Below are 27,948 nucleotides of genomic sequence, written 5' to 3' on the forward strand. Positions count from 1 at the left end.
TTCACCTTGAGCTCTCCCACCTCTGCTGTACATCAGTCCCAAAGCAAAAAAGTTCACTTTGCAACTCCGCTTCCAGTGTCAGGCAAAGATGCACAGCCCTGGCGAGGTTCTCGGATCCCCAGCCCGGCGTCACTTGCACCACTTCACGGCTGGAGCACATGCCCCGCTTTCCTTTCCTATCCCTTCTGGGAGTCACCCAGGGCAGAGCCGCCACGCAGCGGGGGATATGGATGTAACGCACCAGATGGCTCAGGTTTGTGGTCCCTGTGTGATTGCAGAAGAGAAGGCAGCCCAGAGACACAACGCTGGTCAGGGCCAGCACCAGGACAGCCCTAAAAGAGCAAGGAGGGTCTCCAAGCACTGCCCACAGTGCAGGTGGGATGCCTTTGCCACACCAGCACTCACGCAGTGGCTTCGCCCCGCTCCCCCCATCCCGTTTGCTGCAGGAGGCCAACGCAGACATCCAAACATCCCCAGACACGCAGGGGTCCAGGGCAGCTGAGCTGGAAGCTGGCCCCAAGATTTAAATCCCAGGTATTTAATTCTGGCGACTAGCCTCAACACTTCAATACAGGTATTTCCCGGTACCTCTAATCCCTAAATGCTTTAAAAAATCTGCTCTCACTATTGTAGGTGATTACTTATATGGCTCAAGTCTTCAAGTGGCCAAGAGTTTATTAAAAATATGCTTAAACACATATAAGCAAACACTGTTAATGGAACATTAAGGTTGAAATATATAGCTTCCTCAGACAAAATAGCACAGCAATAGCAATCTGCATCTCTGATGTATTAATATCTGGTTGTATCTTCTGTGTTTGCTTTGATATCAGACAGCTTGTCACACAACACTGTATGCATTTCATTAACTCTGGGATGAGGTAATCATGCAAAAAAGGAAATGTCACACACTGACTAATGGTTTTGCAGGTAGAGTCAACTATAAGAAGTTCTCGTGTCATCAAACAGTGTGGACACCACGAGAAAGCAATTTCTCTGACAAAGACATGAAGAAGAAAGCTCCTTGTTTTGCACGGGGAGCAAGATTCAAATATATTTTTTGGCTTTTATTTTAAATTTGTATTTCAATTCACTTCAGAGCCTGCCTCTCCAGTTACAGTCTTTCTGTCCCTGCACATCTTCCAGATTTACTGCGTATTTGGAATTCCAGTCTCGCTCAAAAAGTTTTTTTAATTGTTCCTGGATAGGCAGTTGCTTTCTTTGCAGGTTGGTCAAATTCTGTTTGATAATTAGTCCCACGCCAGCTGTATTAATGAAATAATCTTCTGACCAATTGGAAGTCCCTATGCAATGGAAAAGTAGCTAATTAGAAAACATTCATTTCCCAGTGTTCTGTTTGATCTCCATACTTGTTAAGTCCACATTGCCTGGCTTTGCTGATTTGCTGTACAACTGCAAATCTCATTAGGACCAACGGAGCAGCAAAAATCAGATCACCTCCTTCTTATTCCAGACCTCAGGTTTCAGAAAGTCAGTATTAACTGCAACCCTGAAGCTTCATAACCTTCTGATTCCTTACAGCCTGTGACAGAGGTGGATGAATCTACTCATTATAAATATGGGAACAGAGAGCAACATTTGGGTATTAAGAGGGGTAAAAGCCAGTGTTTGATATGGGTTTCTGTGTTTAAAGAAAAAAAATCCTTAATGAACTTAATTCACTTTACTTGTTTAAGGAAAACAAGAGGAGAAACTGGACCCTTGATCAATAAATCCTCAGGGGCTGTTCTGAGCTCAGCAGGCAATGCCCGCTTTTAAGCCAGGCAAAGCTGGGAATCCAGCTGTAGACATTGTCTAGGGCTCTCTCCAAAGCTATGACAATTCAGAAAATCAAACACTGTGAAAAACCCCACATTTTATCACTTATCACTTCTGGTGTTTGCCTTAGCCAGAAAAATCTCCTGTCAATTCCAGAAGGTGCTTAGGCATGAAAACGAATTACCTGCATATCTGTCTTCAAAAGACAACTTAGTAAGAAACAAGTTCTATTAAAGGCAAATGGAGCTGCAAGTTCTCAGCCCGTTGGAAGATCAGGCTATTTGCTGGTTTGCATTGCTTGGAGGATGAGCTGACTGAAATGACAGAACCCTTTCATGTTCCCTTTTTTGAGGGATCCTAATAAAACAGTGAAAAATAAACACCATCCTGACTTTCAGGAATTGAGCAGCAATTGACATTACTGTTTTCTCATTTCCTTTCCTAGAGTTCTGTTCAACAAACAGTGCGTGGAATTAATTCCTCCCAGCAATTTCTTTTTATTAAAGCAAGATAACGTTCTATAGTAGAGCATCAGCTATCACTGCATCATTCCGAGCACACAGTCTGTGAAATTCCTACTGTGTTTCTCACAGGCTGTGAGCTCAGACTTGTCATGTTCTGTTGTTAATGGTTCACAATCATATGAAATAATCTCTTGCTGAACTTGACCTACATTATTGTCTCCCCTTCACATCTCTACTTCTTCACCCACGGCAGACATTCTGATAAAGCCATATACTTTGATATGTTTATCTGCTCTACATGGCAAAATGAGGTATTATTTTGATACTGCAGCCCATCCTATCTCAGCCTCAGTCCTATAGATCTGAAGATACTGTAATTATTTGGAATAATGGAATACATACCAATATAGGCTACTTTATCAGTGACCATATATTTGTTGTGATTCACTCTCCCGTGAGGAATATTTGTGTGATTCAGAACTGGAACAATGAAGAGTTTCTGGAGGGAGAGAAATTAAGAACATAAATAGAAATACCAGAGTGAGGAACAGACTGGATAATTGGACAATGCAAATTTTCTATATTTTCAAAGACTAGCATAGTACAGAAAGAAGAGAAGAGAACATTCCACACACTGTTATTAAATGTACCATAAAAGAGATTTTACTCTTATCCAAGAAAACTAACAAATAGTACTTCCACTGTACATAAAATTGGATAAGCAATTGAGATCAGATAAGGATAATGTTTCCTTCACAATGTTCAATTAGTGGCACAGCTATTATCATTACAGGGCAGACAATTAAATGCAGTTTTAGGCAGCTGTTTAATAGATACACATTTACCACTGATTGCTGCTCTTATTTTGTGCTAGAATGGGCTGATCACAGACACGAGGGGTACTGCAGACAACAATAATGCCAAACTTCTTGCGTAAACTCTTACTAAAACCTACATTTCTGTTGGGTTTTGGGGGGTTTGGTGGGTTTTTTTGGTAAAACCATTCCTCCTTACTTCTGTGACTTCTGTCTGTTGTAGTAACTGCACCATTTGGGAGCTTCCACACCATCCCCACTCGATGCATTCCAGCCTAGTGCCTATGGCCTGTGTGTAATATTTAGTGTTCAGAAATGGGTCCATATTTATAGGCAGTCAGCAGAGCTCTTAACTGTAAAAAACTGATAGTAATTAGACCCATTTAAGATACTCCATACAGGAAAAGGTCTATGAGAAGAGCACTAAGTTGTCATATAAACTGTTACTACTGTCATGGTGCTCAGCAAAAGTGACTGCCTGGATAGTCATAGAATCGTTTATGTTGGAAAAGACCTTTAAGATCATCGAGTTCAACCGTCAACCCAACACCACCATGCCCACTAAACCATGTCCTGAAGTACCACATCTATGAATTTTTTTAACACCTCCAGGGATGGTGACTCCACCACTTCCCTGGGCAGCCTGTTCCAATGCCTGACAAATAACGTCTCAAGTGCTGCAGCTAGGCACATCCCTTGACATCACTAGTAGCTTGCAATAGCTGCTTCCTCAAAGATTGTCTCTTGGGCATTATTTTCTCAAGGACCTGAAACAGTCACTGCAACAACAATCTGCTTCTCTAAAACCTGATACTTGTACACGCCACTGGCAGCTTAGACTCAAAAATCAGTGTGGGGCCCATATCCTCAAGCTGTCTTTCCAAAATCAGGTTTCTTATCGTACCACGTCAACACTGATGTGGGCATGTGGGTTGTTGAGAGCACGCAGGGACCTCAGGTAGTAGAGCATGGCTGGGTCAGAGCGGGTCCAGCAGCTGACCAGAAGCCGGATTTGTACTCTGTAGTTGAAAGCTGCGCGTCTCAGAGCATTGTCAATGGCTGGCCAGTATCTAGAGAAAAGTGGGTGGAAAAAGGGATATTTTTGAAACAGTTCAGCAGAAAGCTGTGACAATAAACTGAGAATACAAGTGACGCCATGCACAGATGAGATCTCTGATGTCTAGTAAGAGGAGCACTTGTGCCTTCACTGGAGGTATAAATAAGATTTCTGCCTTCTACCCAGCCAGTTCCTTTCACAGTGTGTTTTGAGACCTCCAGTCTCTGCCAAATTGGGTTGAAATAGATCAAAAAGTTTAAAGCTTAGTAAAGTACATGTACACAGATACACACACAGCGTGGTGCCATTATGTTCATTTCCTTAGGAAACTAAAAATAACAATAGCAACTCCCATGTAAAGCCAGATCATACAGCACAAAGTAAAAAGGACAGTGCAGAGCCCAGAGGAAAGCCTAAGAGCCTTTTTGCAGAATATGGCCATTTCAGGATCCTGGAGACTGTTTCTAGTGTCTGCCATGGTCCTGTGCCATCAGCCAGCGTGGACAGACTCTATCCCTCCCCATCCCTCCTGGCCCTCTTTAGTATGCTGTGTGCCCCCGAGGTAACAAACACAGCTGTGCTCTCGTGAACACGGGGCTGTCCATTTTCCTGACACTCGTGTTGGCAATAGCGTAGGGGAAAATTTTTAACATCCTTCACCCAGCTACACAACACTAAGAGCTGGACAATGTGCAATCCCGAACTAGTAACTCCAAATGCCCCTGTTGCATTTTCTTGCCATAGATCCTAACAAGTGCTGCACAGAGGAAGACAAGCATCTTTAGTATAGATTGGAGGACTGATACAGAGACAGGTCCGGCACTCGCTCACAGTCCCATGAGCAATGATGAATTAATTTGCCTAACTTATTCCTTTTGGTCTTAGGTACAAAGGCCTGAATTATCTAATCCTCCCTCACACATCGTCCTATTGTGATCAACAGACCAGCCATGTGCTTTCAGGCTCAGGCTGACGTGTAGATCCTGAAAAACTCAGAAAAACATGCTATTTAGAAATGCTATTTTTGAACAGTTTCCATTTTTTAAATATATCAGTTTCTAGTTGATTAACACTCAGGCATTAAGACAGCAGCTTTGTTCCCTCTGCCTCAGCTGCTGGAGGAACCTAACCTGAACTAATCAGCCTCAATTCATTGCACTACAGCTGGTTGCTGTGGAGATAGCCTGCGCCGCTTTCCCTAGGCCTTTGAAACTCTTGTTTGCATCTGATCAGGCCCTAGATGTCACAAATGGTGGATTAAGGTTTCCGATGAAGAATGAGGAGTATTAACATACTCATTCCTAAGCGGGAAAAGAGACTTTCTGTGAACCTATTCTTAGCTAAAAGCAGGAGATGAGAAACCCAGAGATTCAACCATACAACACAGAAACCAAAAATTCTCTAAGCTGTTAGATTTATAAAAAAATATCTTCCAAGTGGAAGCTAGTCTTTGAGATTTTGTTTCAAGGACAGTGGAATTATCTGTGTCTGTCTATTATCCTACACTTTTCCTGCTAACACACACATGCCCAGCTGAACAAGAGAGGCTTTACATAGTCATGCCACAGGACATGATGCATGGTATGATTCTGGCTAAATGGCAACCTAGAGCTCACCCCATTCTTTATAAGCCATGTTGTACATAATTATTTTGCTTGAACTTCTTTCTCAGTCAGATTATTTAGACGATTGGAAGACTCAGAAATGTTATAAGCAGATAATACTCAGAGCACTTGGTTGCATGTAAACATCCTAATTCAAGCATATCTAAGAGGATTTGGCGTCTTAGTGGTTGCCCCATGACTGACTAACTTTCTGTGTTACTCAGATTTGAGTTGATGTGTAGAGTCTGCATAATTCTGCTGTGACCTTGGGCAGCCCACTGGGACTGTGGCAGTGGTCCACTACACACAATTTGATCACTCCAGATCACCACTACCACCTTCTCCTTGAGAGCTGCTGTTGCATGCATCCAGCATGCTTCAAGAACTTGGATGTCCTTAGATGGAATTATTAAAAAAAAGGTAAATAAAAGCCCAGAAGTTTCTTTTAGAGACTGCTTCAGCTATCATTGCAGAGGTCAGCAAGGACAGTTAAGAATCACCCTCTAAACTATGGGTCAAGTATGTCAAATAGGCAGCAGAGCCAGAAGTCAAGAGTCTTCAGAAGTAAAGAACAGAAAGAGAGAAACAGGAGCAGAAGAGAGATGCAAAGCAATATTTTCTCTGAAGTCTGATGTCAGATATACTTCTGCTGTTCCCATTCCTCTCTCTGTTCATAACGCTGGTCTGTTGTATTTTGAATGGAGCTGTACCTGACTGTCCCTAGCCTGGCACTTCACAGTTTTCTTGCTGTGCGAAGAGCACAGGAAGCTTTTTAAAATGCTGGTGAAGCACATGGGCAGTATCGGATACCACCCTTCCTGGAGCATCAGTATTTGACAGTCCACAAGGCGGTCATAAATGCAGAGCAAAGCCTCAGTCCTCTCCACTCTGAATATTTTCATTGCAGAAAGGGGGGAATAGTATATTTTTCCTTTAAATAGTGCAGTTAACTGATGTGCTCAGGATTAAAATTGTACCTTTCTGGATGAACAAAACGGCTGGTAGGGAAATATTCCATAACAGAAACATAGACAAATTTCTGTGCCTCACTGATAATACTGATTATAGCAAAGAGGTCATGGGTGCGACCTTCTGGACAAAACGCTGGAGGAGAGGCCTGTAAAGAAGAAAACATACAGGTCAGTGATTTCATCCTTTTTTCTGTCAGACTGTGATTCATTTATATTCAGATCTGTTCAGTTTTCATTATAATAGCACAAAGCACTTGAGGTGGACCACTATCATTCCTCATGCCTTCCATGTCCCGACGGGTCAGAAACTTGTTGATATATTGAGCCTACAAGTGATTAAAGGAGACCTGCACCCTTATTCCTTGAGTAGTTCCAGAGATACCTGTGGAATGAATTATTATCCAACTGGAACACAACTGACTGCTGAAGAAACTTTTCTGGCCAATGCTTAAACATAGTTTACAGTTTATCTTGTTATTTTGAAACATACTTACAGAAAAATAGGCTTTTGTCAAGACTCCATTAAATTCTACTTCCAGAGGCCGATGCTTGTTAATGTGGGTAGAATAATTAAGAGGCCAAGGGAATGGGATGGTAGCATTAGCATGTCCAAGATCCCAGTAAGTACTAAATGTTTTCCAGAGGTCTTTGGCCAAGCAGCTGCAGTTGTATATCACAGCACCAAACTCTTTCACCTGCAAAGAGAGCAAGCTATGTCACAGCTCCAGAAAGAGCCACCTCCACCCTCAGGGGTTTCTTTGCTGTTTCTCCCACTCAGTCAATACTTTACATCATTATGATTTTTCTCTGTTATGTGCTAGAACACGAATTTTCCCCCAGATTTTTGAATATGCAGCAGCAGAACTTACCTGAGATAAAGATCTCCAGTCCATATTTGCACTACCAATATATATGTGTTTCATATCTACAATCCAGAATTTGCTATGCAACACTCCTCCTGCCAAACGTCCAAAATCAATCTTTTTTACATGAGCTCCTGAAGAAAGATGGGGAGGGGAAAAAAAGTTTAGATACAGCATGGAGATGGTAATCTATACCGCTCCTCTGACAGCCAGAACATGTCTGGATGTCTAATACTTGCAGCCAGTAATAACTACCAAACTTCACAAGCACTTATTCCTGGGAATACAGTAACTTGCAAAAAGTGAACTTTCGGAAAAATCCTTAAGGGCATGACAACATACACAGAAATCATAAACTAGTGAACACATAGTGCTTGTCCTGTGAACCCATGTAAGCACCATGCCAGAATAGGCCTTGGAAACCAGTTTCTCTCAGATGCCTTTTTGCAATACTAAAGTTCCGAGTGCATCACTGAAGTGAGATAGTTACCTTTTTCCTCTAAAAGCTCAAGGTCAGTTGAATTTGTAGCCAAAGTTGGCATACTTGCTGCAACATACACAGAGATATTCTCTGCGAGTAATCTCTCAAACCTCTTCAGAATATCTTCACCCTGCACGGTACATTGTTTGTTATGTTTTATATTTTGTTATAGAACATTTAGCAAGATCTATGCAAGTACAGTGTTACTAATGGATGTTTCCTTTGAAGAACCCCAACACAAGGAAGGTCAGAAATGTCACCTATTTCAGGAGTGTTTCAAGTAGAGAAAAAAGGGAACAAAGATTCTGATCCAATGTATGCATCCAAGTTTATTTTCTATTGTTTAATACTATTAGATATAAGGTTTAAAAGTATGACCACAAACATCCCAGACTTCAAAGGTGAATGCCCCAACGAAGATCAACTGCTGGATGCTGATGCTTAACAGATACGCTGTGTCATTTCTCCCTGAGGATAAAAGTAACAGAGACTGTCCTACACTGAGCTGTCCCTTTAGCAGAGACGGGGCTCAGCCTTACATCTCTCACTTTTACTTCTTCACATGTGGAGGAAATGAGTTACCTTACAACACCAGAACCACCTGGGGAGGAAGACAAGGAGAGCTGTCCCAGAGAGCCCGTGAGGACAAGGAGGAAGGTGTGCCAGGAGGGAGGCAGAGGCTTGGCCCGCAGAAATAAACAGGCCAGCAAACAGCACAATTCCTGACACATTGGCTAAACTCCGTACCTGCCTGAAATAGGGTGGCCTTGTCCCTTCTGCTTTTCAATAACAGTCCCGCAGACCCTGCTCAGGAGTGCCTGCGAGGTCGCCAGCTGCCACAGGCCAAAAGAGAACCAAGGGACAATTAAACATGATGGACGGTCACGAGGTGAGCCTGTGCCGTGGCCTCTGTCATTTACTTTTAGTGATGGAGCCAGAGAGGCCCCTCAGGAAGCCTGGCTGCACAGGGTGCCCAGGAGGACAACCCTGCAAAGGAGAATGAATGTCCTAAGCTGCTGTCCAATGGCATGGTTCAGGGACACCTGCAAAATGGGTCAATGCAGATGCTACCTCTGTACACGGGGGAGAAGGAGACTCTGAAGCAGTCAAAAGTCCAGCAGACTTTGCTTTCTGACTCTTCCAGCTAGCCAGTGGGAATTGGCACACTCCCTTGTGTATATGGGATCCTGTAGGCTCTTCAGCCATGCTACTGGGCTGCCCCTACCACAGGTTGACCATCTGCAAGGTAAGCGAGTGTGATTTGGAGGCTGACCTCTGGTTGCTCTTAAAACACAGCATAGAAATATTCGGAGACATGGACAGAGCCCAAATGGAGTCTAACTTGACTGGAGGAGGAAAATTGGTGTGCTGTTTCAGACCAGCATGGAAAACCTTTCTGGGTTTGCAGGAAGAGTCAAGCAATGTCTCTGGGAGACAGACCACACAGTCAATCTGCCACATGTACATGAGACAAACAACAACAGATGTGCTTGTCACTGATTTTCTCCTACCTGCTTGGAAGATGAATCATTGACGTTGATATCCTTCCCAGTAAGAGACCAATAGTAAGACGCCACGTGAATTTTTTCCTGGGCTACATCAAGGAGTCTCATCCAGGCTTGGTACAAGGGTTTGGCGGCAGTGCTATTTATCTCAAAAGCTAAGTCATAAGGAACATTTTCCACAAGTTCAAAGCTGCAATGGCAATTGTATATTGTGAAGCAAGTGACTGTGACCCAAGCAGAAAACCAAGCACCTGCCAGGCCATAGAGTTGGCCATTTTGGACATCAACCTCAAAAGCAAACAACCTGAGCTGGACAAACAAGATAGGAGTACTCTCTATACCCAGTTTTTATAGCCAAGCATATATCATACATCGTCCTCCCAAATCCAGCAGAATGGATTCTCAGAAGCCATTCTGAGCGTTTTATTCTACCATCCTAAAGACAAGGAGAAAAGTAGCCCCCTGGGGCTGGATGTCGCTTTGATACCCCCTCCACCCTCTGCCAGGACAAACATCCACTGCCCCCTCCAGCCTCTGAAAGAAGGTGAGCTCAGCAGAGGCTGCTTTGCCCACCGGTCACTCTGCTGCCTTCCACCGCTGCCACAAAGGGCTGGAGGTGGTGGAGGTGGTGGAGTAGCAACAGAGCTGTGCTGAACATACAAGCACAGGACTGGTAGTGGAGCTGTGATACTGCCCCGACTGCCCCTCAAAACGGGCAACTACTAACGACCCGATGCCTAAACAACACCCCCACTCTTCCCAAATTAGTGGTGCTTTATCACTTATTATACAATGGGAAAAGAACAAAAGCCATGCTGATATTGTCAGCATTGCAACAATTTCTCCACCTGGTGATTACTTCTCCATGTGCCACATCAGGCCTGGCTTACCTGCAAGAGTCATTGGGTCTATTGGTGTCCTCAATTATTGTGGTTCCCGGGAGATCTCCATAGAGTGCTTCTTCCTCCTCCCACTCTTCATAAATGCTGACAACTGCTTCTTCTCCATTAGAATCAACTATGCTGTCCACTCTCATGAAGTAAACAGCAATCAGGACAACACCAAGTATCAAAATTGCCCCTAAGATTTGAAACTAGAACAGAATCCAAGTAGGAGAAGATTTAAGTGATCACCAAGTCATGGATACACCAACTCATGGATGATTACTTGTTGCGGGTGAGTAAATCACAATCTTTGAATAGTAGTTCTGCTTTCAGCTACTGGCAGACAGTATTCTTGGATACACCACTGAAAGTGAGGACCACAAGCTACATAGGGGTTGGTTTATGTGAGGACCATGATTTTAGTTTTGGTTTAATTTCTCCTGCGCCAACATATCAAAAATCTGGTTTTTTTCCCAAACCTTATGATTAGTTTGATGTTGATTAGCTTTATTTTTGCACAAGACAAATGGGTGTTCAACAAATTTTCTTCCAAAATCAAAACAAGGAAATCCGTAGCACAAGATTAGCTGTGGGATCAAGACCAGCACTACCGTAAAGAGAAAGTTCATGAAGTCAGAGGAGAAAAAACATGTCTGAAAATGTCAGAAGCAGAGGGGCATTTTGTGGTTTCTGAACACGTTCTGGTTTTGTCTTCTAACTTAAACCTCACTTAAGTGAAATTACACAAATCTCATTTATCCATGTGGTGAGTGAACAGTATTTCCTTGTCGTTCTAGTGTGGTGAGTTAGCTTCATTTCCCTTTTTCTGTACTTGCTTTTTTTTCCTGAACATAGATGAAAAAAAAAAATAGCCTGGCCACCTGGTATATCCAGATCTGGAGTCCAGCCACTCACATGCTGAAACGTATAGCACCAGGCTCTATATGTTGCCTTATACTGAGGAGGAAAAGACAGCCACCAGTGCAGATCCATTTCCCCCCAACAATTATCATGTCTGGTTCCTGATGGCAATTCTTGGGAGCTGGGACCATCCACCACCCTGAGATAGGCAATGTGCGCTTCAGGGTTGAGTTTTTTAACCTCTGGGCAGGAGAGGCGAGTCTGGGAGTGGTCATGAGGCTATAGCTATAAATGTGAGCTCCTGAAAGGGTACTTATGAAAATTACACAGAAACCAGTTGCCTCTGAAAGCATCTATTTCAGTTTCTGTGTGGATAAAGTTTCTTACTTTTCATTTTCTCTACTTTTCTCAAGATCTACAGTGTTGCCATCAATTTCAGGCAGTGATTTCAATCAGAAAAACATTTTTAAACTTACTATCTACTTAAATTTTTGCCCTCTGGCTTGTTCTCCCTCCCATTGAGGGCAAAAAAATCCCACCAATTTTTAACAGTTCTGCATTTCATCCCGTGAACGCAGTGGCAAGACTTAAACATTGCACAGGTTTTAGAAGAGATTTCTAAGGTAAGAGACCTATTTTGAAGTCACATCTTGGCTGTCACCATGCTCTACACTGTGATGTCCAGGTGCTGTAGGCATGCTGAAAAAAACAAATAAATGCTGTGCTAATGGTGAAAGTGAGCGTATTTGTATGAGCAAGGTTCACTATCCTGAGGCAGGGCTGCAGGATTAGGCTCCACACTACTCCCTCTCGGCAAGGTTTGATCAGCCTACTGGATAAATCAATGAGGGTTTTGTCACTCACTTGTTTACAAATAGGATCGAAACCTACACGGATTTCTAAAATTGGCAATAAAATCCTTCCTCTTAATCTGTTATTTCTTTTCAGAAATGTCAGTGTAATCTCAGCTCTTCTAAGCAAATGTAGTGTATCCCAATAATTACCGTTTTGACGTCTTTTTGATTGTTCACGCTTAATTTCATGTTGGAAGACTCATTAAACATCAGGGATGTTTTTAATGCTTTTTTCACAGTCTGAAAAACAGAAATGTATGCAAGGGGAAAAATAAAACTTTATGGCAACATTTGTATAAAGCCAGTTACAGACTAAAAATGCAGGTTACTGCTATTGCTTCATATAGTGCTCTGAGATTTAAGTATGGATCTGTGCAACATCCTCACTGTATGACGGGTCTTGAGTGACATTAACAGATTGCAAAGTGAGAGGGAGAGACAGGTCCCTGCAGGTTTTCCCTGGTGCCATCTACACACAAAAATCACTCCAGTAATTATTGTGTAAACAACTGCATCACTGCCTCTTCAAGTTATACTTCAACACCCACTTTTGTCCTGTTGCAAGCTAACACATTTGCCAACAAGTAATAATTAAATGCAGAAGCTGTGGGTGGTAGCGTACAGCATCAATGTCATCCTCTGTGTGACTCTGTTAGGTTCCTGCTCTCTTTCTATGCCTGTGAGTTGTCTTCAATGGTGGTGTCTTTTCCAGAAGGGACTCTGTTAATGGGACAGGGACCAGGCTGAAATATAAACTCCTCTTCTCCCCTGTTGTAACCATGACCCTAAAAAGTAAGTTAACTTCTTTTCCTCCTCAGGCAGTATTGCTCCAATCTTATGTTATCACTAGCAGCGGCAACCACAAGGGCAAATACCAAATATGCCAAAACTCAGAGCAGATGGTAGGGCAGGGGTAGTTGGCTGCTTGCTTATTTTGCCCTCTGAAAAGGTCAAACCAAAAACTTCACACGTGCCCAACGGACATGAATCATCCCTGCATTGGCAGAGGTGAATTTACCCCATAGAAGTCAGCTGTCATTTTTCATGCTCAGAAGCAAGTAGTAGTACATCCTGGGGTTTAGTAGATTTCAAAAAGCGCTACCAGATGATATCGCCACCTGTCCAGTCCCCAAACTACCGCTTCCTATCCCTGAGCCATCGGGCGTTTGTAGCCTGGAGGATGAACATGTTTAACGGTGTCAGATATGCAGTTGCTCTGTGGGCGGCCACAGTTGAACAAGTTTTAGGCAGGAAGGATCCTGCCAGCCTTGTCCCATCCATCTTGCCATACGTTCACAGCTATTGTCACCTGAACTGGATGGGCTCATTGTGTCTGCCCTCCCACACCAGTAAGGCGGCATGGCCATGCATGTCCATGCTGTGTCCAGCTCCTGCCCACTCCACCTATCTGTACCGACGCTGTGACCGCATGGAACAGGCAGGAGCTGGACACAGCACGGACATAACCCCAAAGGCTTCTTGTGGGACCCAACTCCCAAGAACTAGTGGGGCTGAACCAAAGAGGTGGAGGATGTCTTGGGAGACAAGGGAGGTGGGTCTGAAACAGTGACTTGGGGAATGTGGAGGGGAACGTGAAAAGAGAGGACCCAAGGTAAAAGAGCAGACAAGGGAGAATGAGAAAGGTGGAGAGGGAAGAAAAGGCATGAACAGTCATGCTTAAAAGCAGGCTAGAGCTGCAGAGATGAAAGCTAAGTTTCCGTTTCAGGGTCTGCTTGTTATTATCAGCTGTAATCTCTACAGCAGTGTCTACTTTCCAAGGCAGTTTTACTCACACTTTTCACTGGCACTTTCTTTTGCTGCCCCCAGATTCAGATGCAAGCTTTTACACTAGAAACAGTTATAAATGCTGGCAGGAAAACACCCATTCTCCCAGCCCTGGAGAAACTGAGCTGCTGCCAGCAGGGAAGGACAGTTGGCCATTCCCTGGTGAATGTCAGGTCCTCACGCCGCTGAAATCCCAGTTCATGTTTTAAGCACAGTACAAAGATGTGGTGTCTTACCCCAAAGAGCCTGCAGCCCAAGCGGAGAGGGGAGGTATAACATACCACGCAGAGAAGGCTGTGTGACAGCAACACACGGCATTCCCCCACCTTGAGAGAAAGTGGTCGAATGCCAACCCAGAAAACTTAGTGGGAACAAAAGGAGGAGAGAGCAAGAGAGGAGAGGCTAAGGAGTTTGGTGGAAACCAAGGTGAAGGGAATTTAAAGGCGGAGGAGAAAGGCAGCTGAAAAACAACAGCAGCAGCCCTTCAGCCTAGGCCAGGAGGGCCCAGGGAGGTTGCAGGTCACACTCCACAGCTCACGGCGTTGTCCGTAGCTGTCACAACCAGCTGGGCTATCTGGTAAGAAACAGCCCCCCCGGCTGCCCCGGGTGGCTCTCACCACAGAACCAGAGCCTGAGAGGTGTCGTCTTGTCCCTCTGGCCCCCAAAACTGAAGTGCTCCCCACGATACATTTGGTGACCAAGCAGCGTCGTGGTAAGGAACTGCAGCTGCAGGTGCACTGCCAGCCCTGTGATGGCTTCAGAGGGATGGAGCTTGTGAGAAACAACTTGTTTCAGTTCTCTTTTTCAGCAACAGTTACAAAATGGCTTCAAAAAGCAGCATTTCTCTTAAAATATGCAAGCGAACAGATCTCTTATGTGCCATAATACAGTCATCTACCATTTGATTCAAACAAAGTCTTTCTTAATATCTTTGACCGGCGATGGGTTAGATTCCCAGCTGCTATACAGAAGTCATGAGAACTGCACTAAAATATGCAGCTTAATTTTCAAGAAAGAAAACATCACAGACTCAACCAGAATTCTTACTAATAATATTGTAGCTGGTCAGTAATTAACTATGGCTCCCTCTAAGCTTTCAGGGCTTTACTAGCTGCCAGTTTCAATGACTAAAGTTCATCCAAGAGCAATAAATACAAGCGCTACTTAGTGTTGCTTCACAGACTGGAACATCAGTTAATACCACAATCTGCTGAGTACACAGAGGAGACTGTTGTTTATAACATTAGGCTGCTTTCTCCCTGCCCCCGAAATAACTTTTGGTACTTCTTTTTTCCATCAGCATCAAACTGTTTCAGATTTTGGATTTCAAACATAAGGATGAGATTTTTCAGTATACAAAATCCTCCCCAGAAGCTGTTTGAAGTTCCTCAGATGAACAAAGTGCATTCATCTCTCCACGACCACCCCCCAATGCTCTCAAGATGATGACAAATGTACTTACCATCCTGGAAGACCTCCTCCTGTGTGGATGTCCTACTATAGTCTGATGTTACTCCCAACTCTACTTAAAAGAGGCAGTATACATGCTTCTCGCCAGCAGATTTGTTTCGGGTTCTTCTGAGTTTTTTCCTCCTTCTGCTGCAGATTACTTCCTCTTAAACACTGAGTTTCACAACATGCACTGACAGTTAGAGTCCCAAGTTATCATCTAGTTGTTACTACCCAGTTCTTAGATTCCAGGTCCCGATTTCCACCTGTTTGGCATAACTTTCTGCAGTGCCTGACCTGGCTCAAACTCTGTTGAATGGCTGAGCTCCCACTGCCTTCAGTGGTGTAAGATCAGGGCCTAGATCAGCTCTAGGAGACACTGGTTGAAAGGACTGCTCGGCTTCAGTGCAGTTTGCATCCCAGACAGGGCAGCATTCTCACTGCTTCATTCTTAACCCACCAGCAGCTTCATTTTAAACCAAGGAGCAAACCCTCCAAAACTGCCTTTCTACCCAGTTCTTGCAAGCGCCTGCCTGCCCAATCATCCTTGGACAAACATAAGGGAGCAGCTTCAGTCTTAAACAAATGGTACTTCAAATTTGCAGCGATGGTGTTGAGGGAGAAGGTTACAGGCAACACTGAGTTTGAGGCAGTTTCTAAGAAATTACGTCTTCTGTAAAAACCCAAAGGCTGCACCCCAGTCGACACAAGGCAGTATAGCAACGCTGCTGTTACTCTCGATCCTATTGAACTGAAGGATGCAGCTCCCTAGTTCAGTACCTGAGGAAGGCTGCTGCAGGGGGGAGGCAATGGAGAGACAGCCAAGGACTAACAAGGATCACGAGGCTTTATCATACCTTGTATTAAGCTGCTGAAGATGGAAAAGCTAAAAGGAGCCAGAGCTTAGGTCAGGTACGGCAGAGAGAGGCCTTTCTCTGGGAAGCTGAAGGTGTTGTGAACCGACTGCTTCCCCTGGGACCAAAACACAAGCAGTAACTCAAAGAAGGCCAAAGGTGAGAGAAAAGAAGATAGTCGAGCAGATACAATGATCGTCTGACCAGGCAGCTCTCTGCTGTACACAGATCACCTGTCACTGACACCATCCCAAATCTCTATTAAAGCAGGGCTTAAAAACAAGGCAAAGACTACTGCCACCCCTTTAGACTCAGGTTACCAGAAAGCTGCAGGCAGGAAAAGAGGCAACTCCAGCGAGCCATCATGCTAAAGGTCCAAAGCACCCCTGGGAAGTGTCCCTGTCCCTCCGCTGACTTCAGAGGCTGAGCATCCAAACCAAATATTTCAGCTAAGCGCCTCATGAGTTCAAGTCAGCGGGTGTGCTGTACATGTCAGCACGCTTAGCAACGAGCCGCCTTGCTCTGTTTGTGTGCAGGACCGAAATCCTGGCACGAACTATGCCGACATAAATCAGAAAAGCTCCCACTGACTTCAGCGAGTTCGGGATTGTACCACACAAGCAGCAGCACATTTGTATGAAGTTCAGAACTTATCATTTATTGCCCCAGTATCACCAGTTTAGTTCAAACTGGGAGAGGCTGGGAAGAACAGCTTCCAGAAAAAGGACCCGTCTTTCTTCTCCTTGGCAGCTCTCTAACCACTTACAGCACTGATTAATCTCATTGTCCTCCTCCTCTCCAGCTTGCAAAAGCCTGGCTTCCTTCTGCTTATCTGATCTCACATACCAGCCCAACAGCAATTACACATTTCTGATCTTACTAGCAGTGTTGTAGCTTTGAGGGTTTAAGGATGGAAGTGGGTTTGTGGGGAGAATATGATTTATTTGATCAACTCATGCAATTGGATGGAGAAAAGAAAAAAAGACTGGCAAGTTTCAGGGCAAACAAGCAATCTTTTTTATTCCTCCCCTTCCGCATCTCTCAGACAAGGCCCCTTCTACCAGTTGCTCTGGTTGACTTACCACCATCCCACACACAGAGTAAATATATCTGTCAGTGTACAGTTGGATGCCACTCTTTGGTTAACGTACTCCCTCTAAAAAGCAGACTTGGACTCCAGTTTGTTAGAAGGGTGCACTAAAAGATACAGTGAAAAGATCTTTTAATGTCTATGTGGGAGGTGTGCTAAGAAGAAACTGCCAGTTTAACACGTTCTCATCTCCGAGAACTAATAATAGATAAAAACGTCGCTACCACTGCAGAGATTACTACAAAACTACACTTTCCGTTTCACGAGGACTAGGCGGTTGGGCTCCGAACACTAACAGTTGACAGAAGGATGGGAGGCAGGAACAACCAGGGTCCTTTCACTTGAAAAGAAAAATGCTCTATTTATACTTTGTGCCAAAAGATTGTATAGTCAAATGGGGGGGGGGGGAGAAGTCATTTCAGGCCAAGAATTCGGAAGTGATTCAGCCAACAAGCCTAGAGAAAATTTCAAAGTCTAAATAAAATTGTGATTCTTTTGTTTGGAAATATTTTTAAAGATTTACTCAATTTCCACTTTTTAAAAAATTCAATAAATTCACTAAGATATCTAACCATGATTTCAAACATTTAACTTGAAATACTTGTTTGGAACCATTTTGTTCAACCTAAAATAAAATGCTGTCAGCTGTATTTTGTTTGGAAAAATATTTCAATTGAAAAAAAAATAAATCAGTGTTTTGCATAGCTCAAGTGGCTGCAGAGTCCCCTTTGCTGTCTCAGTCTTGTCACTCCTCTTGTGTGGCACTCACCTTCCAGTCGCACATAGGAAAGATGACCTACAAGTATTAGGAAAAGCTTCAGTATGTGCTGTCTGCCTTGACTACATCTGGCTTCGTATTACAACAATTACACTCCTCCTCTTTGATTTGCCAAGTACCTGGCAAGGTAGGAAACCACTGGCCTGATGCAACTATCATCCTCACATCTACCTGAAGATAAACAACATTTTCCTTGCTTACACAGAGGTTACTTTGCCTGTAGTGAAGGCATATTACGGGCTGTGTTATAATCCATCCTCTTTGAGCCCGCAAGCTACCAGCGGCTAGGAGGGAGATCCATTCCCTGGGAGAAACGTACCGCCCAAGAGTGACCTGCTAAGGTTACTGCTGTGATAAAGCCCCAGGTCCTCTTGCTGAAACTGAATTTCACCAGTGTCTCTGGGTATTTCCTTGTCCACAAAGTGCCCCCAGGTGCCAGCTGGATGCCACATTTTGGGTTTGTGGGTTTGTTGTTTTTTTTTCCTTCCTATGGTTCCTATGAGTTGGATGTTGACAGATGCAGAAGCATTACTGTTGAACAAGCCTTTTCTGGCACCAATTCTTTTGGCAAGCACAGCATTTTCATTAATTTCTGTTCCGAAGAGGAAAAAAAAAAGCTTAAGCACGGTAGAATCCTAGTGAGTACTATTTTCTTACGTTCACTTTTCTTGGCTTCCCTTGCTCAGCCCACATCATTCAGAGACCTAAGCAGCCAACCCATTAAAACACTCTTTCTGGATAACCACATCAGGTGTGCTCCTGCGCGCAGGCGTGCTCCAAGTCTCCGCAGGGCTGCAGCCAACTGGTTGTACCCCTCCTGAGGAAAGCAACTCACCCCCCAGCTCAAGCGCCAACTGCTGCCCCACACCAACCCCATCTCACCAGAAAAAGCTGACACCTGCAGGGCTTTGAACAGTCCATAAATACCCACATTGCAAAAGGCACGGTCCTCCCACACCATCGCGTAGGCAGGACCCAGCAGACGAGGGTCTGTTGGTAGGTCTTCACACAATGTCAAAAAATGAGAACCTGTCTCCGATGACTTAAAGCTTTGCTCCAAGGAAGGATCCTGCACTTCCTGGTGTTCCCTTCTATACATGTGTGGAAAACCAGGCTCTGTTTCCCAAAGCAGATGAGGACATCGAAGAGCCAGGCAGGATTACAGCTGAACGCTCAGCAGGAAGATGCACAGAAGAGATCATTACTTTTGCCATCTATCCTTTATTTTTAAATTCTGCCAGATAGCAGCTTTCATTACATTGCAAATAGTTTTGGCCACAGTTTCACTACCTCTTATGTTTATTCAGTCAGACTTCTAAAAATGAATGAAGTGGATGCACTATTGATTTCAAAAGGGCACTTCACATAGCATCCCAACTCAAATACCACTCTCAGCACTGCTGGGGAGGCCCACTGACAAGCAATATAGTTAGTGTGTAACCCAGCCCTGTATTTTAGAGAAGACAGAGAGCTTTCTCTGCAGACACAGCACACACAAACTAAGCTTGAGAAAGCCTTTTAAGAGAGGCAGAAGATTTTTTATTTTATTTTTCTTTTAAACAAAAAATCCCTCCCTAAGACTTTAAGCAGAAAAGGTCTCATGTTCATGTATCTAATGCAAGGGTCACAAAAGAATGGGAAGTCTCCCACTGATCCTGGTTAGGTACTAATATTATTATTTTTCCCCTTTGTGTTTTAGTTACTGCTGGCAAACACCACAATGTTTTTATAAGCTACAGATGTTCTACTTGCTACAGAAGCTGCGCTAGTGCAGAGGACATGGAGGCAGAGTCCCATGCAGCACTGAGCAGGGTGGAGGCTGCAGGCACCTGAAGGCTGTGCAGGGGGGAAGGAGGAAATAATGTCATTTCAAAAGCGCCAGGAAGGATGCAAAGGTCAGACAGAACTGCAGGAGGGAAGGACGACAGTGATGGAATGAAGGGAAAAATCAAAAGAATTTCACGGACACATAAACTCATATGTATATACATAAGGTGAGAGCAAGAGAGTGACTCTAACAACGTTTTTCTATAAACACATACCTGATGAGGAACGATCATATCCAGGCTGGATTTAACTACCATTGTTAGTCATGGCAATGGAATAAAACAGTACTAACAATTAAATCAAGTATCACCATACCATACTCAGAAGTAAGACCATCCTCAGGTGGTGGGGACTTGGGGACTTCAATCCTGTAAATACAGGGGCAGGGGAAAGGGGACTCCTGTACTATTGGAGAAGGATCTGCCCCAGCTATACATCTCATCAGGACAGATCCAGTTGCACTGTGAGTCTTCAGTTGCTGGCAATTCTTTCAGTACACTGTACTGAACACCAATGTAAACAGGCAGTTGAAAAATTTAGTCCACCAAACACATACTCCCTCCCAAATTAACACACGAAATCCGGAATCATTGTCACATGATAAAAGAATGATTTATTAGAGCAACTTTATGATAAAATTATATAAAATAACAATTTATTCTTTTAAAGACATCCACAACATCACCTTGAAACAAAATGTACAGATACTGCCTATAATCCAAACAAAAATAAATTACCATTCAAAAAAAAAACCAAAACAAAACAAAAGCAGAAAAAAATCAGGGCAGGAGAAAAATCAAAATTATACACAGCATTTCAAGAGGGTGTGGAAGAGAGAAAGTCATTAATGGATTCAAGTTATACAAACGTGTTTCAGCTTTACTCTCAGACAGCTCAGCTTGCATTTGTGTTGCATGCAAATGGAATGATCCAGTGAACGGTTCAGAACAGCAGAATCAGCAGCATAACAACAGCAGAGAGTGAAATAGGCACAATTCAGCACGGGGCACATCGAAAGTGAACAGGTAGTTCTGTCTGGTCTTTGCAAAAGTTATACACATTTACTGAACTTCAAAAATAGCTAGTGTGATCTGCAAACCAAGAAAAAACTAGTAGAATCTTGCATTTAAATACTTTACACTTTATCTTTTTTTTGTCTCCTCTTTTTTTCAGTAGGCTGTATGTAAACATTCCACTAGTTGTACCTTTACTAAAATATTCAATGATGCAGATGTTCTTTTCTCCTGGAGCATGACCATGACATGACATCACTGTAGATACGATTTAGGTCCTTGCTCACAAAGCTCATACACATTCTCACAGGAATTTACATTCACGCCATCAGAACAGAGTAACAGGTTTTTACATTTGAAAGCGTTAAACTGAGAACATGGTTTTCAAGTATAGTGGAAGAGCTGAGGGCTGGGATTTTGAAAGGTGCTCACGGTGTACGGAAACCCCAAAGGACCTGAGCACTCGCTTCCCTAAGACTCTGAAAATCCCACCCTTCCTTACATTTCTTTAGTCAGATACAAAACACATGAAAACAAAATATGGTATGAGAGTGACCCACAGGTCAGCGTCACCCCTACCAAACTCAATGCAAGGCCCATCTGTAGCTCATGCAAGCCAACAGGTATCTTACGCACTGGTCCTGGGCCACCCAGATACACCACTACACGTCTGTTAGGTTCACACTGGAGTCACACAGAGGCATGTTTTCATGGTTGCGTACAGTACTGCTTGTAAGAATGAACAATCAAACAAAGGAGTAATAGTCAGGTGGCTAGCTCTTTGGCTTATCTGGAGCAGACAAGTGCAAATGGGGTGTGCTTCAGAAGCAGTGAATACAAGAAAAAATATATTGCATTTCATCATCGACTAGAAAAATGTTTTAAATGCAAAGATCCAAGGATGAACGTTGTGTCGGGGTGCAGAAGCGTTTTATAGTTTGGCTGAGTCACAAATAAAACAAATCAAGCTGTGCATCCTCCCCTCCCTTCACACACACATTTCCAAATTATAAACAGACACCGACTGTTGCATCCTTATTAGTCACTTGAAGAGGTACCATATTTTGCGGGTTGATTTAATTGATGTAAGGTGTCTGCGGGCTCTCTCTCAAGTTCAGAACAGAACAACCAAGGAAGAAAATCCATCCCTGATGTGTTCATGAATGAAAGAAGAATCAAGCAATTTTCAAATGAAAGTAAACCGAAGTCCCATCAAGGACACATTGTAGAGAAACAAAATCCACTAGAGCATAGCCATGAAGATGTGGAAACGTGGTTAACAAGTAAGAATAATAGTCAGATGTCTGAGTAATTCACTTAGTTTCAGTTTTGCTGTAGAGACAACAGCAACACCTTATCTGTGAAGGTCCTTCAACTCCTAGTGAGCTGGGGTAGCACCTGGATGGTTCAAACCCTAACCAAGAAGGGCTTGAAAAATTGTGTCTCATATGTCAGGAATTATACCACCACTTATGATATTCATCAAGGACACAGTCAGGTATTTCAAGAAAAGACAGATCAGAATAAACGACTGAATGAACACATTCAGATAGTGCGTATATTACAGGCAGAAGAACATCAAGGGCAAATTCTTTTTTTATTCTGCATTCATCTACGTGAAATCCAGCAGATTTCTTCATGGAAGAGCATCTCCATACAAGCAGATGAGTCTCATAACCTACTGAAAATCTTGGAAGAATATTTGCACCTATTGTTTACCAGCCAGCATCTTGCACACTCAAAAGAAACTAACGGCCTGTTGGCATACTCCCATTCTGGGATCAATTCTGTTTCTGCTGAAATTGATAGAAAGCTCCCACTAGCTTCACCAGGAAAGAAATCACGGTCTTCACTAGTAAGATTAAACACTTTGTGAGCATCCCTATTTATTTAAATTATTTTAACAGGTTCCCACTGTTACAACATTCTAGCAGAAAAGCTCAGGTAACTACTGAGGCTAACTAAGGAATCCACTACCCACCCCAAAATATAAAGTCAGCACACAAGAAGCAGTCAAGCTTGGGAAACCATTTTCACTGGTTAAACTACACACTGTATGAGGGCAAAGTGGAACTCATCTGCTCACCTTTCCCAGTAAATGTATCCTCCACAGCTACAAAAATTTCTTTACCTGATTACTGTTTATTGACCAGGAAGAATGAAAAAGGAATTGATACAAGACAGAAAAAACTGGGAGCAAACACGTCTGGAAGAGGTCCCCTCTAAAACAAAACTTTTGCTCTTAAAGCAACAAAAATTGCTCAGTGTTTTGCAGTTTAACAGATAGACAGAATACAAAATCCAACTTTTTTTTAAACAAATTGCTCGGTGCAATTGCACGTAACATAGTGTTTCTAGGATTATAACAGACCAAAAATAAAATCCAGACAAAAAATCCCAAATGTACAAAGTGCTTGACACTGTTCAATAGTTTCCGAAGAATACCACAGAATGGTGCTCTTCAAGCACTTTTGCATTGAAAAAAATTCCTAACAGAACTAGCCGTGAAGGTGGAGCTACATTTAAGCCATTATTTTTTCAGTGCTGTCAAGTGAACACTAGTTCACAGCAACTGTGCAATTAAGTTTATTACATGAGCCATTGGAACAGATGTTTTTCTTAGCAATTAGCTAATCACAAACATCTTAAGTCTTTGGCCCAGCCAAAAGCATTTGTAGCTCATTGTAAAAAGACTGTATATTTAAAAAAAGGAAAAAAAGCGCAGCTTAAAGACAGCATTTGTACCGAGATCATGAAAATTTGGCAAGCTAAACTGTAAAATCTGACTTTTTGTACCAACCCCAAACTTTGGGCCTGAAACATCATCAAAAACAGTAACTGCATTAGTAGTCTTTACATTCATACCATTATTAACTTTTACACTTTCCCAAGAGAAAAACAAAGGGTTTATTCTGTCTTGGTTTGGTTTTTGGACTAAAAAAAAGGATGCACAACTTCAGTGTAGTTGCCTTTTTATGACTGCTGAAAAGGACTTCTTAGACAACTGTAGTAAGAGTTTCTCCTAGAAACCCAAGATATTGCACGATCATCCTGTTGGATTTGCACATTGATTCCAACAGAGTTGTAATGCTTCACTTGTACACTTAAAAAAAAATTAAAAAAAAATCAAAAAAAACCCAAAACAAATATAGTACCAAAAAGTGTTTTTTTAAATTGCGCCTCATTACAACTGAATAATTATAAACAGGCCAATGCAAGAACACTTTAGCTTCGGCAGTATTGAATGGAGCGTATGCAAAGCCTGTTTCCTTATGGCACACTGGAAGAGTGAGTAATTTTCTAAAAATCAGTTTGCCTCTATGCTGAATATGTGCTGCTCCACAGTGCTAGTCTTGTTTAAAAGGCATACACAGACTTTCCATTCACCCTCACAGCATAGATTTTTTTTTTTTGTGCAACGTGTTAGCAATCTAAACAACTGCTCCACACAAACTGTCCACAAACCACTCATACACAATACTAATGCAACAGTAGATTACAATATGATAGCAATACAAAATATTGTATCAGATCACATATTTCTCTCCATCTGGAATGAAATTCGAATCTTGTAAGCTAGAAGACCCACAGTTCGATTTCTGTGTGTAGTTTCTCATCTGTACTGGGGACAAAGTCTCCAGTGTAGACCCAGAAGTGTTAGCAGTCCTGACTTTAGTGGCTGTAGATTGTTTAGCAGCAGAAGATGCTTTGTTACTGGCAACTACATCCAAGTTTCCAGTAGGGTCAATGATAGCGTTTATGACTGGGGGGAAGAAAAGAGACATACAGAGACATATTAGCAGCACTGAGGAGAGTTTCTAACCAGAAGGTTGCTGCCTTTACTTTGAAGGCAGTAGAACTGTAGGCAGTACTCCTGTTCATTTTAGTCACGGTATTTTCTTCATTAGTACCTTCAAGCCTAAGCAGCTTTAACAAGCAAAATCTCTCCCAAACTGAAGCTATGAGGACACTCAACTTTCTGGTTAAATTGGAAAAGACAAACTACAGCAGACAAATGGCAAGCTTTTAGCAGGAGTGCAAAATGACGCCTGTATGTTTTTACATGCCTTTATTAAGCTATTAGATGATGCAAGAGGTTGTTTTGCTTTTTCTATAGCACAGAGCTCTATGTAAAAAATTCAAGCCCAAAAAGTGTAGCACAGCTTACATAGCTGAAAGAGCTGCTAAATATTATTTCAGCAGAACAGACCTTTGCTAGTTCATCTTATGGGGATATGCTAATTACCACAAACAAAGCATTTCCACAGCAACAGCTTCCACATTTCAAAAGTCAACAATTTTCTTAAAAATTGGCAGCACAAGATGAATCTACTGTTTGTTCCATATGCGCTCGTCAGAGAGCAGTGTGCTAATAAACTAAACTTCTGCATCCTTTCCCAGCTTTCACTGGCAAATCAAGCAACATTATTTTATTTTGTGCAACTTACTGGCATTTGAGAGACAAAAAGAAGATTTTAAATGACCAACCTTCGAGCTGTTTTTGAACTCTCCTGAGCTCCTTCAGGATAGAACTGATTTCCTAGAAACAAAAGCATCAGAATGGAAAATTAAGCAACAAAGTACTCAACTGACACAGGAATCTAGTCTTACTCCTTCTGCCTTATCTGATCTCTTGATTCAAAGTCAGTTCCAACCTTGCTTGTTTAACAGAAAAGACCAAGCTAGTATCAGTATCGAGGTGGATTTGCACAAGGACCTCTGCTCTGCATCATTTCACCAAGTTCATAGCCACAGTGGTTTCTAGACTTGAAATGCTAGCCAGATTAACTGTACAAAGGCTTCTCCACATCCTCCTTAATACCAAATACACGAAGGTATTTGTAAACTCAACTCGTACACCAGACAAAGCAATTGGCCACACATACTGCTGTAGCACCGAGCTACACAAGTCCTGCACAGTGTTATATGTACGCTTAGCATTAACCATATTTGCCGGGTCCACTATTGTACTTAAACCTCTACTGGCAGTCCCCATCAATGACAGTATGAGGTCACAAAGAGCACAAACACCACCCTAGGGCTAAAGCTTTTTTATTGCCCTATTATCAAACTGTTACAGGTGAAGAAAACAAATATTCATGAGAAACACCTGTCTACTACTGAGGCTGTGTCAACCACATGGTAGGTGATGCTTTGGTAGAGGACTGGGTCTTTGAAGATGAATCACAAAGGGAGAGGGGAAGAATTTGGTGAAATGCAACAGCTGAAGGAACTTACTTTGTCACACTTCAAACAGCAAGGAAAAACAGCAGTTCAACACATGCAAATAGACTAGAAATTTCAGAAAACGATTTGAGAAGGGCCAGAGCTTGTTGTTTTTGTTTCTTACAAAGCTTTCATGGACGAAAGCCTTCAGTATTTCACTTGTTTGCATGGTCTTACCTTGTTTGATGTCTTCAGAATTGGCACTTCATTTTCTGAATTCATTTTGGCCTCCATCTCCTCCCAGGTCCTTTCTGAGTTTTGAAACAGAATCCTGGAGCACAAGAAGTGCAGCAGGTCTTAAAATTGCTATCCAAAAGCTGCTTGTTTAAAAGACTTAATTACCACAAGATGTGGCAACAAAGGAGATTAGTGGATTAGCAACCGGACAAAGCGCCTTTTAGCTGATTTAGGAACAATCCAAAGTCCTTCCCTAACTGATGTCTTCTAGAGCAACAGCAAGCTTTGAAGAGATTTCACAAGCTTGGTGACCTGCAGGCTTTCTGAGAGCCTTACAACAGAGAAGGAAAGGGGAGACAATCCACCAATTTTCTGCTGTATCTTTACCCAGGCAACATTTCAAAGTTAGGGCACCAACAGGCATTACAAATCCAGCACTAAAATTCCAAAGGCCAAACATATGAGGAAAAGAGATGGCAAATAATCATACTACCCCTCGTTCACTACACACGTAGTTTCCTCCATCTAGATTCCCTGCATCTTGATAACAAGGCTTTCTGAGGCAACAATGCATTATCTTCCACAAGTAGCAAGTCAACAAACTCAGCAGCAAGACAACATTTCAGGCCAGGGACAAAAAGTTACTTACTTCATTTTTTCAGCTAGGTTTTCTGTATTTTCACGGATTGTATGCGACAGCTGGGACACTGGGTTCAACATCAGATTGTCAAAGATTACCTAAAATATAAGGGCAAATCAGAGAACTTTTAGCAAAAGTGGCATATTACAGAACTGGAAATTTTTTACAGTAAATGATCTCCACTGAAACATCTTCATCTATGTGGATGATACTTGAAGCTCAAAGGGAGATTAAGATGATGTGCAGCTTTGTTGCAGCACTTCGGCAAAAAGATTACTACTAACTTGTTCAGATTTTTTTCTAGAGACAGAGTTGTCTGCAGTAATGTAACTATTTAAGCATTTCTGAAAGAAAAAGCTTAAGACTTTCCAAGTCTCACAGGCACCTCCCCCCTCCCCCCCCCAAGCCAAATCACAATGCAAGAAGTCCCACAAGCAGTCTTACTGAAACCATCTAATGTGCTTTATATGAATTCAAGCCACCTTCCCAGCCAGGTATCCCACCATGTTACATTCTGCTTTATTAAAAACAACAACCAAAAAGACACCAAACCACAAATATTCAAGTCCTGTGACTCAGCAGAGCCCCCAGGCTTCTGCCAGGAAAGCCCACATCAGCTGGGGGCACTCTGAACCTGCACTTTTTATTCAGCCTTGGCACCTCTCTACAGGAGAGTGAGGGATTGCTTGAAGTCAGTCACGGGACAGGATCAGTACCAGTGGCTCAGCCCAAGCTCCCCCTCCATCTGCCCATCTGAGTCACCTCCAGAACAGCAGAGTGACCATGCTAGAGCCCAGCTCTCCCCTCCTGCCTGCACTGCCTCCCCGGAGCCTCTGCCCAGCTCTTCCTTCCCATCCAAAGCCAGCACACAGAAAGCAAGCAGAAGCAACAGCCGAGTGCTGCATCAGCAGCCTGCTCCTCCACTCTCCAGCACCATCATCCCGCTACAGCCCTCACCCCAACACCATCCC

General features: G+C 42.9%; 2 protein-coding genes across 12 annotated transcripts in view; both read right to left on the bottom strand.

The window, feature by feature from the left end:
- Nucleotides 1–657: 657 nt before the first annotated feature.
- On the bottom strand, nt 658–16,559 carry PLD4 (phospholipase D family member 4). Of its 2 annotated transcripts, none has more exons than XM_069783292.1 (11): nt 16,547–16,559; nt 12,289–12,378; nt 10,430–10,632; nt 9,546–9,729; nt 8,044–8,164; nt 7,560–7,687; nt 7,185–7,385; nt 6,697–6,836; nt 3,963–4,128; nt 2,646–2,742; nt 658–1,304 (listed from the first exon to the last, which is right to left on the bottom strand). In XM_069783292.1, exons 2-11 carry the CDS (start codon nt 12,346–12,348, stop codon nt 1,096–1,098), a joined length of 1,509 nt encoding a protein of 502 aa, XP_069639393.1. In that variant the 5' UTR covers nt 12,349–12,378; nt 16,547–16,559; the 3' UTR covers nt 658–1,095. The 2 variants fall into 2 exon arrangements, with proteins under 2 accessions (XP_069639393.1, XP_009916373.1); XM_009918071.2 differs by lacking the exon at nt 16,547–16,559 and adding an exon at nt 15,386–16,535.
- A 2,736-nt stretch (nt 16,560–19,295) lies between these two features.
- CEP170B (centrosomal protein 170B) overlaps nt 19,296–27,948 on the bottom strand; it is a 60,971-nt gene continuing 52,318 nt past the window's right edge. For all 10 annotated transcript variants that reach the window (XM_069783303.1, XM_069783302.1, XM_069783301.1 and 7 more), the window contains 4 exons: nt 26,987–27,075; nt 26,338–26,431; nt 25,423–25,474; nt 19,296–24,697 (listed from right to left, as the gene is read on the bottom strand). In XM_069783303.1, coding sequence (XP_069639404.1) covers nt 24,462–24,697; nt 25,423–25,474; nt 26,338–26,431; nt 26,987–27,075 — 471 coding nt within the window. In that variant the 3' untranslated portion in view covers nt 19,296–24,461. The remainder of the gene's footprint in view (nt 24,698–25,422; nt 25,475–26,337; nt 26,432–26,986; nt 27,076–27,948) is intronic.

The sequence above is a fragment of the Haliaeetus albicilla genome, chromosome 5 (genome assembly GCF_947461875.1).
Source record: "Haliaeetus albicilla chromosome 5, bHalAlb1.1, whole genome shotgun sequence".
Lineage (NCBI taxonomy): Eukaryota > Metazoa > Chordata > Aves > Accipitriformes > Accipitridae > Haliaeetus > Haliaeetus albicilla.

What these genes read in the sequence shown, in the direction of transcription:
- PLD4 (XM_009918071.2), bottom strand. An exon ending in ATCAAAAAGACGTCAAAACG is followed by an intron (nt 10,633 to 12,288) that starts GTAATTATTGGG and finishes ATTCTGTTCTAG; the next exon opens with TTTCAAATCTTAGGGGCAAT. An exon ending in TGATAAAGTAGCCTATATTG is followed by an intron (nt 1,305 to 2,645) that starts GTATGTATTCCA and finishes TCCATTGCATAG; the next exon opens with GGACTTCCAATTGGTCAGAA.